Source organism: Chinchilla lanigera, unplaced genomic scaffold (genome assembly GCF_000276665.1).
Source record: "Chinchilla lanigera isolate Chin_1 unplaced genomic scaffold, ChiLan1.0 scaffold00051, whole genome shotgun sequence".
Lineage (NCBI taxonomy): Eukaryota > Metazoa > Chordata > Mammalia > Rodentia > Chinchillidae > Chinchilla > Chinchilla lanigera.
In genome coordinates this window covers 14016666-14034735 of record NW_004955452.1, presented here as the reverse complement: position 1 = coordinate 14034735, position 18070 = coordinate 14016666, and the positions used below count along the sequence as shown (strand labels likewise).

Genomic DNA, 18070 nt, shown 5'->3' with positions numbered 1-18070 from the left:
TGCTGATGGTACCTCATTAGCCAAAAGTGACATAACTGTTCTAAACAGCTATTTTTCCTGGTATTCCAAGACTGAGATTGACTAAGGGTCAAAGAAAATACTGTGGCACAGTGCAGGCAGCAACTTCTCATCCCCAGCAAAGGGTAGGATTTTTTTTTTTTGGTAGGATCTTAGCAACAAACTCAAAACCCAAATACTGGCTACAGTTGGAAGATACCTTGGAGAAGGAGTCATTTCCGAAGGGTTCTAAATATCAGAAATAAAGCAACCCAACATAGGCAATTTATAATCATCACTCCAGAAATTAAACAAAAAGAGACAAAGAAAAGAAAATGAGAAGACACAAACAAGACACAACCCCAGACATCCAGTTCACTAAAGGCACACCCAAGAGGCAATGAAGTAGGAAGATCTGAAAGCCACCCACCTGACCTCTTTGAAGTGGTAACAACAAAACAATTGAATGAGGCTCTAGAAAAAAATCAGGGGCTGGAGAGTTAGCTCAGTGGCACAGCACCTGCTTGGCAAGCACGAGGTTGTGAGTTCGATTGCCGGTACCAGAAAAAAACCAAACCCCACCCCCCAGAAAAATCAAATCAGGAATAATTGCTCAGATAATTACAGAGATGGTGTCCACAATGAAAACCATGCTTACTGACCCTAGAGCAGATACAGACAAAAAAGTAGAGGAGCTTAAGAAAATTATGGAAGCCATGAATGCTCGGCATAGGAAAGGAATGGAATCCACAAGGTCGATTAAAGCAGATATCCAGGAAAATAAAAATTGCATTGAAAAAGCTGAGTGTGGGGGTGCATGCCTGTAATCCCAGCACTTGGGAGGCTGAGGCAGGAGGATCATTGTGAGTTCAAGACCAGCCTAGGCTACAAAGTGAGCTCAAGGCCAGTCTGAAGTGCATAGTGAGACTCTGTCTCAAAAAGGAAAAAAAAAAAAATTCTTTGCAAGTATCCACAGCAGGCTAAGCCAATGAAAAGACAGGATCTCAGATATAGAAGACAGGCTTGTGGTTAGTGATCATGAAAAGAAAGATTTTTTAAAAATAGCAAGGTACTATGAGAAATCAATCCAACACCTGCTAGATGAGGCAAAGAATAATAACTTAAAATTGATTACAGTCAATAAAAAGGCAGAATATAGCACAAATGATTTAAAAAAAAAAAACAACTGTTCACAGATATCATGGCAGACAACTTCCTTGGTAGGGAAAAACAACTTGACACCTAAGTAAGTGAGGCATATAGAACTCCAATCAGTCATGATCAAGAAAAATCTAGAGCCAGGCATATCATAGTCCAAATTCCAAAAATTCAACACAAGAATAGAATCTTAAAACCTGTTAGGAAAAACAAAAAAATCACCTATAAAGGAATGCCCATCAGAATCAGCTGAGCAGGGTGTGGTGGCGCATGCCTGTAATCCCAGCACTTGGGAGGCTGAGGCAGGAGGACAGTTGCAAGTTCAAGACCAGCCTGGGCTACAAAGTGAGCTCAAGTCCAGCCTGAACTGCATAGCGAGACCCTGTTTCAAAAAGACAAAAAAAAAAAAAAAAAAAAAAAAAAAAAAAAAAAAAAAAAAAGAAAGGAACAGAATCACAGCTGACTTCTCAGCACAAACCATCAAGTCAAGGGGAGCTTAGAGTGAAGTATTTCAAGTTCTAAAAGTAAACAATCTTCAATCCAGATTGATGTACCCTGCAAAAATATCTTTCAAAACTGGTGGAGAACTGGGTATGGTGGTACATGCCTGTAATGCCAGGACTGGGGAGGCTGAGGCAAGAAGAGCTTTGTAAGTTTGAGACCAGCCTGGGCTACAAAATGAGCCCAAGGCCAGCCTGAACTGCATAGTGAGACCCTGTCTCAAAAAGAACCAAAAAAAGGGAAACACATTTAATTCAAAAAGAAATTTACAAACTGAAAGTCAAAGGATAGAAAACAATACTCCATGCAACAGGAACCTAGAAAAAAAGAAGGGTTAGCTATTCTATCTGCAGACAAATCAAGCCAAGACTGATTAAGAGAGATAAAGAAGGTCACTATATCCTTGTAAAGGGAACAATCCAAGAAGAAGAGATAACAATCATAATTACATATGTAACAAATACTACCGTAGCCAACTATTTAAAACAAATATTAATGGACATGAAAAATCAAATAAACACTAATACAATTGTTGTGGGGGATCTCAATACCCCACTGTCAATAATAGATCAACTAGAAAAAAGTCAACAATGAAATATTAAAATGGAACCAGACTTTTGAACAAATGGACTTAGTAGATGTCTATAGAGTATTCAATCCCACAATGTCAGAATATACATTTTTCTCAGCTGCACATGGGAGGTTCTCCAAAATAGACCACATATTAGAACACAGAACATGCTTAAGTAAATGCAAAGGAACTGAAATTATTCCATACATATTATCAGACCATAGTACAATGAAATTGGAAATCATGGTAAAAGAAACCACAAGAACTTCATAAACACATGGAATTAAATAGCACCCTCCTGAACAACCGATGGGTCACAGATGAAATTAAAGAAGAAATTAGACAGTTTCTACAATTAAATGATAATGACAATACAACATACCAGAACTTATGGGACACAATGAATGCAGTCCTATGAGGGAAATTTACATCAGTGAATATCCATATCAGGAAAACAAAGCAAGCACAAATGAACAACTTAATGATGAAGCTCAAACTTCTAGAGAAACAAGAGCAGGCTAAGCCAAAAGCCTGTACAAGGGAGGCAGTTATAAAGATCAGAGCAGAAATTAATGCCTTGGAGACTAAAAATACAAACAAAACAAAACAAAAAAAAACAAATCCAAGAGTTGGTTCTTTGAAAGATTAAAGTTGACAAACCATATCAAATCTTATCAAAAAAAAAAGGAAAGAAAAGACTCAAATCCATGCAATAAGAAATGAAAAGTGTGAAACCACAATGGATTCTGGAGAAATCTAGAAGGTCATCTAGACCTACTTTGAAAATTTGTATTCTAATACGATGGAAATTGCAGAAGTAATGGACAAATTCCTAGATACATATAAATTACCAAAGCTGAATCAAGAAGAGAGAAAAATCCTAAGTTAACCACATCAATCAATGAAATTGAACATGTAATTAACAACCTACCAACAATGAAAAGCTCAGCCCCTGATGGATTCACTATTGAATTCCACAAGAAATTTAGGAAGACCTAATACCACTACTTCTCAAACTCAGTACTCTCAAATTTATTCCTGGAAGAAAGTATTACGCTGATATCAAAACCAGAGGACCCAACTAAGAAAGAGAACTACAGGCCAATCTTCCTTATGAACATAGATGTAAAAATTCTCAATAAGACACTGCCAAACAGAATGCAGCAAATCATCGAGATTATACACCATGACCAAGTGGGATTCATCCCAGGGATGCAGTGATGGTTCAACACATGTAAATCAATAAATGTGGGGCCGAGGATATAGCTCAGTGGCATAAGCACCTACCTGGCAAGGGCAAGGTCCTGAGTTGGACCCCCGGTACCCCCCCCCAAAATCAATAAATGTGACATACCATATTAAAAGAGCCAAGGACAAAAATCATATGATCATTTCAACAGATGCAGAAAAAGCTTTTGACAAAGTCCAGCACCCATTCATGATAAAAACCCTACAGAAATTGGCATAGATGATCCTTATCTCAATCTGATAAAAGCCCTCTATGACAAACCAACAGCCAACATCATACTAAATAGACAAAAACTGAAAGCTTTCACTCTGAAATCGGGAACAAGACAAGGATGTCCACTGTCTCTACTCTTAACCAACACAGTCCTGGAAACATTAGCAGGAGCTCAGAGAAGAGAAAGAAATAAAAGCAATAATGAAAAGAAGGGAAGAAGTCATACTATTATTATTTGCAGATGACGTGATACTCTACATAGAAAACTCCAATAATGCCATTACAAAACTGCTAGATTTAATAAGCAAATTCAGTAGCATAGCTGGATACAAAGTTAACACTCAAAAATCTACAGCCATGGGGCTGGGGATATAGCTCAGTGGCACAGCACCTGCCAGGCAAGCACCAGGTCCTGAGTTTGATTCCCTATACCAAACAAACAAACAAAAGGGAGTCTTCCTATACACAAATAAAAAGCTCACTGAGAGAGAAATAAAGGCAACAACACCTTTCATAATAGCACTCAAAAAAATGAAGTACCTAGGAATCAAGCTAACGAAGTATGGAAAAGACCTCTACATTGAAAACTACAGTACTCTGAACAAGGAGGTTGAAGAGAATAACAAAAAGTGGAAAGGTATCCCTTGTTCTTGGGTAGAAAGAACCAATATAGTAAAATTGGCTATACTTCCAAAACTGTTACACAGATTTAATGCAATTCTGATCAAAATTCCAACAGGATATCTCATAGAATTGGAGAAAACAATCCTAAAATTCATTTGGAACTAGAAGAGACCTACAATAGCAAAGGCAATCCTGGGCAACAAAGGCAAGGTAGGGGCATCACAATCCCTGACTTGGAATTATACTACAAAGCAACTGTGATAAAAACAGCATAGTACTGGCAAAGAAAACAAAACAGACCTGAAGCTCAATGGAACATATTACAAGATGCAGAAACAATTCCAGACATATTCAGCCACCTTATGTTTGACAAAGGTGCCAAACACAGTCACAGTCACAGGAAGAAAGACAGCTTTTTAATAAATGGTGCTGGAAAAACTGTGTACATGCTGAAGATTAAAATTGGACCCATTATCTTTCACCATGCACTAAACTAAATTCAAAATGGATCAAAGATCTAAATATTAAAACAGAAACATTAAATCTGCAGGGAAGTAGAATAAGTAAAACTCTTGGAAGACACTGGTGTAGGCAAAGACTTTATGAATAAAACCCCATCGCAGAGGAATCATCACAAAGAACCAACAACTGGGATCTTACTAAAAAAGTTTTACTTTTGCACAGCAAGGGAAACCACCAACAGAGTGAAGAACAACCCACAGGGTCCGAGAAAACGTTGCCAGCTGTTCCTTAGAGAAAGGGTTAGTACTCAGAATATATAAAGAACTTAAAAAAAAAAAAAAAAAGCAGACTTCCCAAATTTAAAGATCCAATCCTAAAATGGGCATCTGAGATGAAGACACACTTCTCAGATAAAGAAACACAAACAGCAAATAAATATATATAAAAATGTTCAACACTGTTGGTCATTCGAGTGATGCAGATTAAAACAACACTGAGATTGCATCTCACCCCAGAAAGATGGCTGTTATTAAGAAATCAACCAATAACAAATGCTGGCGGGGCTGTGGGGAAATAGGAACCCCCCTCCACTGTTGGTGGGAGTGTAGACTGGGACAACCACTGTGAAAATCAGTTTGGCGATCCCTCTAAAAACTAGGATTGAAGGTCCTACTTGACCTAGCTATTCCCCTACGGGGTACCTTCTCAGAAGAATTAATAGCATCATACCACAGTGATATACATGTACTTATATTTGTAGCTGTACAATTTGTGATAGCTGGATCTTGGAAATAACCCAAATGCCCAAAAGAGGAATAGATAAAAAAGATGTGATCTTTTTATACAGTGGAATACTACTCAGCCATAAAGAAGGATAAACTGGAGAGTTTTATAGGTGAATGGATACAACTTGAGACCATACTCATAAGTGAAATAAACCAGATGCACATGTGCAAACATCATATTGTCTCCCTAGTAGGAGAAGCTGAAAGAGTAAGTAAGATCCAAAATATATGATATATATTGCAAAATAGGAAGAAACTATTTCAAAGGAGAGAAACTGGAATGGGGAAAGGAGAAAAGGATGGGAAAAGCAAAATACACACACACACACACACACACACACGACAGTCAAGATAGTTATACTACTAATTTCTCTTAGTTCACTGAAAAGAAAGGTTTTTGCTAATATTATTTAGACAATTACATGCATGTGTCTTGTACTCTGAGTAAATAATTTAAAGATAAGAAAACACAATGTATTGTTACTCTCCCATTATCTTGTTTTGAAATCTGTTTTTTTCTCTTTAAAATAATATTAAAAAATAAAGATTCAAAAAACATACATTAAAAAAAAGACATCATTTCGGGGGTTTTTTGGCAACAGGAATTGAACTCAGGACCTTGCGCTTGCCAGGCAGGCACTGTGCCAGAGCTCCATCCCTAGCCTGACATAAAATAATCTGATAAAACCAAAACCAAGAATTTCCTATCTATCTGGCTTAACTCATCCATAAACTGGGAAAAAAAAGCTTTAAACTGGCTCAAATCAAATCCATGGTAGGCTACCATTAAGATATATGTATAGATCCGGGTATAGCTCAGTTATACAGCGCTTGCACATCATGCAAAAAGCTCTAGGTTCATTCCCCAGCACTATAAAAATAAAAACAAACAACATCAAAAAATAGGTATGTATGTGCTTCAGGAAGTTTTATCAAAAAAAAGGTTGGGTATGTAGCACAGTGGTAGGTATAGTGCTTGCCTAGCATGCACGAGGCCCTGGGTTCAATCCCTAGCACACTACCCCTCCCCCAAAAAAGTGTTTTTTAAAAAAAAAAAGCAAAATTGAACGACATGATAAAGTTCACAAAACCACAGATTACAATTCTTTCATTGTACAACCTGGCCATAAAGTTAAAAAAAGAGAGTCATCTTTATTACTGTAAAGATCACAATTCACAATGAAGAAAGTGTGAGCATAGGTGCTTCAAGTAATACAATTCAACATTCATAAAGCAAAAATTATAGGGGCATAGAGAAACAGAAACGTTTTCCCAGTCTCAGAGGGAAAATAAATGCAGAAGCAACATGACCAAAATGGCAGTTCTGGTAATACTGATTTTACTCTACCCTAGTAAATTAATATATTTTGAAATATGTATTGAACTATCACAAAAACTAATCATGCATTAGTCTATAAAAAAAAACCTCAACAAATTCTAAAAGTAGAAACACAAGCCAGACGGGTGATGTGTACTTGTGTTCCCAGCTTCTTGGCAGCCTAGGGTAGGAGGATCACTTTGAGCCCAGTGGTTCAAAACCAAGTAGGCAACAACACCAGTGTCTTTAAAAAGAAAAGAAAAAACGAACAAAAAACAAAAAATCTACTACAAACCACATTCTCTGATTAACAACACATGCAACTAAAAGTTCAAAACAAAATCAGACAACTAAAAAGCCTTCAAATTTAAATATTAAAGCCTGAAAATTTAAATATTTTCAGCATGTGGATCATAGGAAATGAAATAAATGGAGTTGAAAGTATATGATAAGATACTACACTTTAAAAGCTTTGTAATAAAACTAAAACAGTGATCAGAAGTCATTGTTTAAATACATTTTTTGTTTATTTTTAGCTTTTGAGACAGGATCTTGCTATGTAGTTCAGACTGGCCTCAAACTTACTATGTAACCCAGGCTGGCCTTGAACTCACGGCAATCTTCCTGTCTCAGCCTCCTGAGTGCTGGGATTACAGGTATATGCCACCACACCTGGCCCTGTTTTAAATACTTTTACTAATAAGAAAAAATGAAAAGTTATTAATATAGTTTAAAAGACTAGAAAAATAATTTAATTTAGTTAACAGAACAAAAGGAGAGGAACAACAACATAAAAAAAAAAAAAAAAAGAAATTAAGATAGAATACAAAAAAGCCAGCCTGAAAGAAAGAAAGAAAGAAATAGAAAGAAAAAGAAATTAAGATAGAATACAAAAAAGCCAGCCTGCGCTACACAGTGAGTTTAGGGCCAGCCTGAACTACATAGCAAGACCCTGCCTCAAAAAAGAAACAAAACAAAACAAGACAAAACAAAACAAAAACCAGAAAGCCAAAAGAACTTCAAAAAAAATGTAAAGGCTTTTCTGCTGGGGGAAAAAATTGGTAGATTAAATACTCACTACTCTAATTAAGAATAACAAAGTATAATTATGCAAAGTAAGAAACTGAAGAAAACCAAAGAAATAGAGAAAATTTCAAAAAATACTAAGAAACTACTTTGTAAAACTCTATACAACTATATCAAATATGGATAATGTAATTTTTAGTAAATAATATGACCTATAAAAGTGATCCTAGATAGCTTTGGTAGACTAATTTTCACAGAATGTAAGAAGTGAGTCTTAAAAACTGCCCACCAAACAAAATGTAACGAAAACACCAGGTCATAAAGTTTTATAGGGAAATTTTTCCAAATCTTCTAAGGGCTGAGAATTTTAATACTGTGTGAAAATTTCTGTACACTGTAGAAAAAGGAAACATTCTGAATTTTAAAATGAAATATAGTATTAAAATCAAAACTTGAAAAAGACTGCACACACAAAAAACTGCAGATTAACCTTACTTTGAGATTTTAATTTAAAAAGTAGGGTTTTAGTACACAGAATGCAGTATCACATTAAAACAATTTATGAATGGCAGTTTGGTTCAGTGTTTGTTAAAAAAAAATAAAAACAAATATATCACTAGCTCAATAAATACTTAAAAGGCATATAACATCATTCAATATGCATTTATTATGGCTTGTATTTAGATGCTCCTCCCAAAGGCTCATGCGGTCATTTGTGGGGCCTTTTCAGAGATGACCGGGTCTAGGGTGTGTGATACTGAGATTAAGGATGCAATGCCGAGATTAAGTGATGGGAGCTGCCTGCCCTAAGGGTGGGTAGCCTGGATAGACTATTAAGGGACAGAAAGTGGACCCCTGCTATTGCTTGATGCTTCTTTCTTCACTACTTTGGTACTTGCTGCGTTCTGCTGGCTATGAACTGTTTCTCCTCGGTGATGCCCCTCTGCCATGACACCCCTGCCTTAGAGCCAACTGACTATGAACTGAAACCTCTACAAACTGTAAGATGAAATCAACCTTTCTTCTTTTAACTTTGGGTATTGGGTATTTTGTCTCCTTAATGAGAAAAGTAACTAAGACAGCACTCTTGTTTAAATGTACTTAATTAAACAGGAATCAACAAATGTTTCTTAACATAATTTACACAAAGATGTATGCATGCATAGTACTTAATGCAGAAACACTGCAAACACTCCTAAAGTGAGGAATAAAAAGAGGATGACAACAAAGAAAGAGGATATCTAACTAATCACTACTATCAAAAACACTGTCTTTGTCTAAATTAGTCAATATAAGTTGGTAAGGAAAAAATTAGAAGTATAAGAATGTAAAAGAAGAGCTGGTTTTGATACCCAGCACTACAAAGAGGAAAGAAAAAAAGGGAGAAAGAGGAAAGGAGGGAAGAGGCAGGTAGGAAGGAAGGAAGGAGGGAAGGAAGGAAGGAGGGAAGGAACAGAGACAAAAGGTCTTACATAAGTGAAAAGATAGATGCAAATTAAATGCACATAAGGAAACTGTTCCTTGCAAATTTGATAAAGACAAAAAAATCTAAGAGTTTGACAATTCTACGGCAAAGACATTAAAAAAAGGTACTCCTACTCATTGATGCAAAATATTTATGGCCTCTATGGAGGGCAATCTAGCAATAACAATCAAAATTACAAACACATTTATGCTTAACCCATGAATCTCCCTTCCAAGAATTTATCTTACAGATATATTTAAATACATATGAAATAATGTTCTGAAATGACAGGTAATTTACAGTTCTAGGATCTGGTAAAACATGTCTGCTCTCATTTGCATAATGGCAAATGCTGCTGGAAAAAAATAAGGAAACTATGTACTGACGTGGAAAGATGAAGGCCAATTCCAGATACTGGGCAGAAATACATGATGAGCCAGACTACTGTGCTATGCCAGAAAGCAAGGAAGATATCAAACATTAATGAATTATCAATAGAACATTGTACTCTCCCACATAAAAATTTTATCTAAGGAGCTGGGGATTTAGCTCAGTGGCACAGTGCCTGCCTGGCAAGCTCAAGGTCATGAGTTTGATTTCTGGTACTGGAAGAAAAACAAAAAAAACCAAAACAACAACAACAACAACAAAAGAATTCCATCTAATAGAAAAAGAACAGAATTTGAAAAAGTTACCAACTGATAATCCCTAATATATGATTTGAGTAACAATGTTCAATAATCTCTAATTAATCTACAGGTTAATTTTAGCACCACTAAGATTGGAATAATACAGTATTTCCCAGCATGTTTCAATATAAAGCACTTAGGAAGTATTCTGAACCAGAATTGATTTAAACTTCTAGAGCTAACTTTCATTTTAAGGAAATATACTAGATGGAAGAACAATGTAATGGACACAAGAAAATAAAAAGATGAACTCAGGCTTGGGACATAATTTTATAGGACAAGTGACCAAGTTTCTACAACAAATTACTGATATAAAAAAGAAAGAAACCCAAACAAACAAGAGGGAAGGAAATATGACTATTAGATTAGAAAAGACATACTAACCAAATGTGGTATGTGGGTCTTATTTGAATTCTGATTAGACTCAACTAACTAGAAAAAGACATACTTGAGAAAATCAGAAAAATTGGACTATGGGGAGGGTATGAGAGAGTACCAAAAATTATTTTAAGTTTTCTTACCTATAAAAATGGCATTGCTGCTGTGTAGGAAAATGCACAGGTTTTCTGAGGTATGTACTGAAGCAGTAGGGATAAGTAACATGCTGTCCAGAATTTAATTTGAGAAATTTAAAGTACAGGGCAAAATGCAAATAGCATAAGCAAGGGTAGAAAAATCCTGATAGTCTGCATAATGGCTACACATATAGTTTATAATGTTCTCTTGACTTTTACGTAAACTTGAGAATATTTGTACGACAGTACCTGAAAATAAGAATGCAATTAAGCAGCATCTTAGGTACCAGAAGCAAGCATAATGTCTGGAGTCACCACAATACAGATTTACAGACTCTTTCTTTCTGGGTTGTTTTTTTCTTTTTGGTTTTTTCAGACAGGGTCTCACTATGTAGTTCAGACTGGCTTCAAACTCATGGCAACCCTCCTGCTTCAGCCTCCCACGTACTGGGATTACAGGCATGTGCCACCATGCCTGGCTCCTTATTTACTATATGTATTTTACAATGAAATACTGACTTTGAGTTAAAGGCACAAAAGTGAATTAATTGTAAGAAAAGATTTTTCAGATGATCACATTAAGGTTTTTGTATTTGTTTTCATATGTTTGCTTCACGTGTAGTGGCGTTCTATGACAAATTCTGCATAAAGTCTTCCTAAATGCAACGTAATAATAATACAAAGATTTTTCCAGTTGGTCATAATGTATTTCCAAATACTACTTCAAGACATCGATACAGACACACACAAACCCCATACAGAAATCAACTATCCAATTCAAATATGGCTTTAGTTCTCTTACCATCAATATTAAGCATCATTTTCCACATGGCAGGTCGAACAGACTGATGGAATCCAAACCATACTTCCCTGCCCCCTCCAAGAGGGTGGTCATATCCTTCTGGAGCTGAGAAAAAGGAACGCCCCACAGGTGTATATCTACAAAAATTAAAATGACATGTTCAATCCTTTCCTTCCTGTATAAGTATTTAAATCTGCACAGAAATAGAGACTATAGCATAAATAATTTATCATAATGATGTCCATAGTTATTAACATATGAAACTAATTTTCCAAATTTATGAAAGTAAAAAGAAGCCATTCTAAATGAAAAAATGCAGCAAAAACCTTCACTAAAATTATCTATTTTCAGAATTGTTAATTTATATATGAATAAGTTTTATTTAAAATACTTCCTTAAAACAGGTTTTACAAAGTTAACAGTTCAACTTAAAAAATACTAAATAAATATTCAAAAAATTTCTATAAATATTTCAAAACAAACTATTTTTTTCTTTAAGGAAACTATATATACACACACACCCAGTATACATGTACACACTGGCAATGCTAGTGTGATTAAGAGCAATTTCAACATAACTTGACACTATTGTTTGAACAGTAAAAACTACTTTTAGAACATGGTGATTTAACTATAGAAATATATCCGAAAATATATTAGCTATTTAAGACCTATAGCTCTATGAGAAAAAGTGAGACATTTTTCTTTTTTTTCTTTCTTTTTTTTGTCTTTTTGAGACAAGGTCTCACTATACAGTTCAGGCTGGCCTTGAGCTCACTTTGTAGCCCAGGTTGGTCTCGAACTTGCAATGATTCTCCTGCCTCAGCCTCTCAAGTGCTGCGATTACAGATGTGTGCCACCATGCCTGGTGTTAAGACATTTTCTATAAAAGAATTCATTACAACAGCTAAGCTCAATGATGTGTATTTATCTGTAAAAGTCAGAAAATTTTCTGTAACATAATTCTGTCGATAAATTTATATGTATGCTATTTTTCTTCAACTGAAATAGTCAAACTTTACAACATATTAAAGTTAACCAAGGAAGGCCTGTACAACTCACTCTTAGAAGGAAAACCTTCACACTGAAAATCTAAAGAAGAAAAAAAGCCAGAAGCACCCACTTCATGGAGGGCAGATGTCGTAGCACCACATCAACGGCATGGACAGGGTTAGTGCTGATTGGCTTGTCTAATTCCAGTGGCTCAGGCAAGGTCCGTCCTGTCAGTACTTCATGCAGTAGGTGCCAACTCACCCGAGAGACAAATTTGATTGACACCTTGAAAGGTCGATCTTTTCCACCTTCCCCAGGTAATGTAACATCTAAATCTACCTGTTCACGGGACAAGAGTAAAGTGGCAAACGTTAAAACCACAATTATTTAAAGTTCAACTTACAAAAAAAACACAGAGAGAATGCAAAAATAAAATACCAATCTCAATGTCAAATCAATAGACTAAAATTTAAATAACATGGTTATTCATGCCAGTATTATTCATTACTGCCAAATGCTGAAAACTACCTGCGTGCCCTAACATTTAGGGCATTATAAACCAAATGAAGATCTTTTAGAACTGCTATGGAATAATTTGCAAGCCATATTATTAAATTAACAAAGCAAAGTACAAAGGATTACAAACAATATGACATCATTTGTGTAAGGAATAAGGAGTAAATAAAAATATTCATATATCTGCTTACTTTTGCAAAAAGAAACACAGGAAGCAGGAACCAGAAAAAAAGAAATTGGTTATTTTCAAAGTATGGAAGGAAATTAATTGGAAGAAATAAGGGAGGAACAATTCTAAGTACAGTATATTTTTTGGTATCATTTTGACATTTAGAAACATATTAAAGTTCTACATATCAGGGCAGTAGTCTCAGCTATGGGTGGCTGAGGTGGGAGAATCACTTGAGTCCCAGGGAGTTCAAGACCAACAAGCCTAGATAAACACAGTGTGACCCCTGTCTCAGAAAAATAAATCAATAAATAAATCAATAAAATTTTATTTATTTTTTTTGTCTTCCTGAGACAGGGTTTCACCATGCAGTTCAGCCTGGAAATCCTCCTGCCTCAGCCTCTTGAATACTGGGATTACAGTCATGTACTACCACATAAGTAGTCTAAATAAATTATTTTTTAAAAGGTTCTACATATTAACAAGTTTTAATAGGACAGAGGTAGAAAAATTAAGACCAAGTATAAGCAAAATTGAATAAACTCAAATGTATTTCAAATGATTTATTATAATCACCTTGAAAGAAAAAAAAAATCACTCCATGGCTGCAAGTAACTTATGTACTGACTATATCCCGAGTTTAAAGAGTAAAGATGGAGAATGGGTGGTTTGGAAGAACAACTGCATACAAATGAAACAAACTTCTTTTTTTCCAGTATTGTACTGGAGCTCGAACTCAGGGCCAACACATACTAGGCAAGTCATTCTCACTGAAGGACCTCCCTAACTCCTTCCTCTCCTTTTTCTTTTAAAATTTGAGACAGTATCTGTTAAATTGCTGGAGCTGACCTTGAACTTCAATCCTCCTGCTTCAACCTCCTGCGTAGTTGGGAATACAGGCATGTGCCACCACACTTGGCTGCTGCTGCTTCTTTTTTAGGGGATGCTAAGATCAAACCCAGGGTCTCTCACAAGTGACAGGCATGTGCTCCACCACTGAGCTACATCCTCAGCCTTAAAATCTTGAACTTGATGAGAAGCAAGAGCTATGCTAGTGGTTTTCTGAAAGGACTTGGTCTAAAAGAGCTGGGACTGAGGCCAACAGAGTGCCTGGCTCCCAGGGCTGCCTGCCTCCACACATAACTCCGTGGCCTGTTTGTTTCACCCAATCGCCAACATGTTTGGAGATACACCTCTGCTCGGATGGTTGCCACCCACTTGGAAACACGGACAGAGGGGACTCTAGAGTGATTAGGGCACCCAACCGGCCCACGTGCCACAAAACTAGTTAAGGCTAGTTACGTGTGCAGAATGAAACAAATAAAAACTGCTGGAGTGAAGGCAGGCTTGAGGCAGACAACATACCACTGACTGGCTCTGACAATGGAATCACATCAAATTAAAAAGCCTCTGCACAGCAAAAGAACAACCTAGAGACAGTCTACAGAATGGGAGAGAATCTTTACCAGCTTCTCTTCTTACAGAAGATTTAATACCTAGAATATAAAAATAACTCAGAAAACACCATCAAAAGAATGGTATAATCCAATCAATAAAAGGGGAAATGAGCGGAGTGTGCACACACACACAATAATAAATGCCTGTGAAGATTTAGGGGAAAAAGGAATTCTTATACACTGTTGGTGGGAAATTAGTATGGCCACTATGGAAATCAGTATGGAGGGTCCTCAAAAACCTAAAAGTAGCTGGGCATGGTGCACATGCCTATAATCCTAGGACTTGGGAGGCTGAGGTAGGAAGATCACTGCAAGCTTAAGTTCAAGGGCATCTTGGTAAACTCAAGTAACAGTAAGCTCAAGGCTAGCCTGCACTACAAAGCAAGACCCTGTCTCAACAAAACAAAATAAAACAAAACAAAAACCCCAACCAAATAAAAAAACTAAAAAACAGAACTACAGGCTAGCCTGCACTACAAAGCAAGACCCTGTCTCAACAAAACAAAATAAAACAAAACAAAAACCCCAACCAAATAAAAAAACTAAAAAACAGAACTACAGGCTAGCCTGCACTACAAAGCAAGACCCTGTCTCAACAAAACAAAACAAACAAAATAAAAACCCCAACCAAATGAAAAAACTAAAAAAACAGAACTACCATGTGATCCAGGTATATCAGTTCTCAAATATACCCAAAGAGATTATTAAAGTTAGTATAGAGACAGGATTTGCTTTCCCATGCTTGTCATACCATAATTCACAATAGCCGAGTTTGAGAACCAGCCTAGATGCTCATCAGCAGGAGAACGGATAAAGAAAATGTGGTGTATACATATACACAATGGAGTATTCAGCCACAAAGAAGAATGGAATCACATCATTTGCAAATCATCATTTGGAAATCAATGGAAGTGGACATCATCACATGAAATAAGCAAGACTCAGAAAGACAAGTATTACATATTTTCCCTGGTATGTGGACTCCAACAACAAAAAGAGATGACATAAAAGTACAAGAGAGACAGACAAAAGAGAATGGAGGTGTTAATGATTTATGTCTAGATGTCCTCCCAAAGCCTCATGCAGTCATAGGGCGGGCTTCTAGGGTTTGTGATTGACTCATGGCCCAATGCTGGGATTATGAGTGCTACACCCACCCTGGGGTGGGCAGCCCGCATACAATATAAGGGAGGGAAAGAAGCTTGCTCTCGCATGCCTCCCTTTTTGCTCCAGTTGTTTTTGCTGTTTTCCACCTCAATGAACTGTTTTCCTCTGCCATGTGCCACTCTACCTTGGGGCCAGCTGAGTATGGACTGAACCCTCCACAAACTGTGAGCTAAATAAACCTTTCCTTCCTTAATTCTGGGTGTCAGGTATTTTGTCTCAGCAATGAGAGAAAAATAACCAAGATGAAGAGAGAGGGGGTGTAAGAGAGGGTAATAGATTGATATGAACAACATGCTATATGCATGTATGAAAATACTACACTGAAGCTCAAAATTTTTAAAAATTAGTATGTACTAATAAAAACACACTTATAATGAAGATGGAACTAGAGATCATCATAGTAAGCAAAATAAGCCAAGCTCGGAAAAACATGTATGTTTTCCCTAATATGAGGTATGATAGAAGCCTGAGGTGCATGTTTAAATTAAAAAATATTAATTATAGTAAAAGGCACTTTGCCATTAATGCCTTGCTTCAAGTGCACACTTATCCCATTGTTCTTGCCATTTTCTGAAGCAGTTCTGGAAGTCCTCTTTTGTAAATGTCTTTAGTTGCACTGCTGTGGTTGTGCTGATGTCATGAATAGATTCAGTATGTTTACTCTTCATTGTTTTGACTTTGGGGAAAAGTCAAAAGTTGCACAGTGCCAAATCTAGTGAAGAAGGTGGACAAGGACACACCATTGTTTTTTATGAGTCTGTCTTTCTGTTGGAAGGCACTAGACAGCAGCATGCACTGTGGTTTTTTGAGACAGGGTCTTACTATGTGGCCCAGGCCAGCCTTAAACTTGTGGCGATCCTTTTGGATCGATATGAACAACATGCTATATGCATGTATGAAAATACTACATTGAAGCTCAAAATTTTTAAATTTTGAGCTTTAGCTTCCCAAATGCTGGGATGACAGGTGTGTGCCACCATGCCTAACTCACTGTTTTTGATCTAGTGACAGCACCAATCACTGTACTTTTGATCGTATTTCATGATGATACCCACAAAAGAGGATTTCTAGAACTGCTTCAGAAAGTGGCAAGAACAATAGATAAGTATGTTCAAAGCAAGGGGAAGTATTCTGAGAGGGATTTTGGGACTGTGTCTTATTACAATAATTTTTTTTTCTTTGAGATAGGGTCTTGCCATGTAGTTTCACACATATGTATATTCTGTATGAAAATGCCACAATGAAACCCAAGTAAAACATTTTTTTAAATGCTTAGTCATTACATTAGGAAGGTAGGTCTAAGAATGTTTTGTATTTACTTTGTTTTGCAAGTTGAGTAAGTTTTTTAAATGACTGAAACAATTAAAGGTGGATTGTGAGAATATAAAAAAAGGGTGCAAAGAATCCAAATAAACACTTATCCAAAGACATATAAGTGGCCAATAAATGTAAGAAAAGATGCTCAGTATCACTTATCAGATGAAATGCAAATTAAAACCACAATGACAGCATCTCATGCTTATTAGATGGCTACTATTTTTTTAAAAAAGCCCAGAAAATATTAGCATGGATACATAGAAATGGGAACATTTGTACACCGTTGGGTGGAAAGAAAAACAGTGCTGCTGCTTTGTAAAACAGTATGGTGGCTTTTTTTAAAAATTAAAAATATTTACCACGTGATACATTAATTTCTCTTTTAGTTATATACCCAAAAGAATCTAAAGTGGTCTCAAAGGGATACCTGCATACCCGTATTTATAAAAGGATTACTTACAAAGGACAAAACGTGCCCAACAACAGATGCACAAAAACAGAATGTGTTGGATACATACAATGGAATATTCAGCCTTAAAAGGGAAAAAAATCCAATATATGCTATAGCATGGATAAAGCTTGAGGATATGATGCTAAGTGAAATAATTGGTCACCAAAAGACAAACAATCCATGATTCTACTTAGTTAAGCGCAATGTGAGAGTGCTGGCTGCCGGAGGCTGAGGGGTGAGGGCAATGAAGTGTTTGTTTAATGAACAGAATTTCAGTTCAACAGGAAAAAGACAGTTTTGGAGATGGATTTTGCTGATGATCACACAACAATGTTAATGTACTTAATATCACTGAACTGTACTTTAAAATGGTTAAGATGCTAAGTTTTATGTTAAGTGTATTTTACCACAATTTTTTTAAAGAAAGTATTTCCTCAGAAGATATTTACTACAAGGAAAAAAAAATATCTTTTTTGTCTTTTTGAGACAGGGTCTCAATGTGCAGTTCAGGCCGGCCTTGAGCTCACTTTGTAGCCCAGGCTGGTCTCGAACACACAACAATCCTCCTGCCTCAGCTTCGTGAGTGCTGGGATTACAGGTGTCCATCACCATGCCTGGCAAAAAA

General features: G+C 36.3%; 1 protein-coding gene across 3 annotated transcripts in view; it reads right to left on the bottom strand.

Annotated features, from left to right (window-relative positions):
* The window catches only part of Ago3 (argonaute RISC catalytic component 3), a 131243-nt gene that overhangs the window by 73994 nt on the left and 39179 nt on the right, over window positions 1–18070 (bottom strand). For all 3 annotated transcript variants that reach the window (XR_262685.2, XM_005395164.2, XM_013519526.1), the window contains exons 4-5: window positions 12499–12707; window positions 11376–11512 (exon numbers count right to left, since the gene is read on the bottom strand). Coding sequence is in view for 2 of the 3 variants with exons in the window: in XM_005395164.2 (XP_005395221.1) it covers window positions 11376–11512; window positions 12499–12707 (346 nt within the window). In the remaining variant the exon portion in view is untranslated. The remainder of the gene's footprint in view (window positions 1–11375; window positions 11513–12498; window positions 12708–18070) is intronic.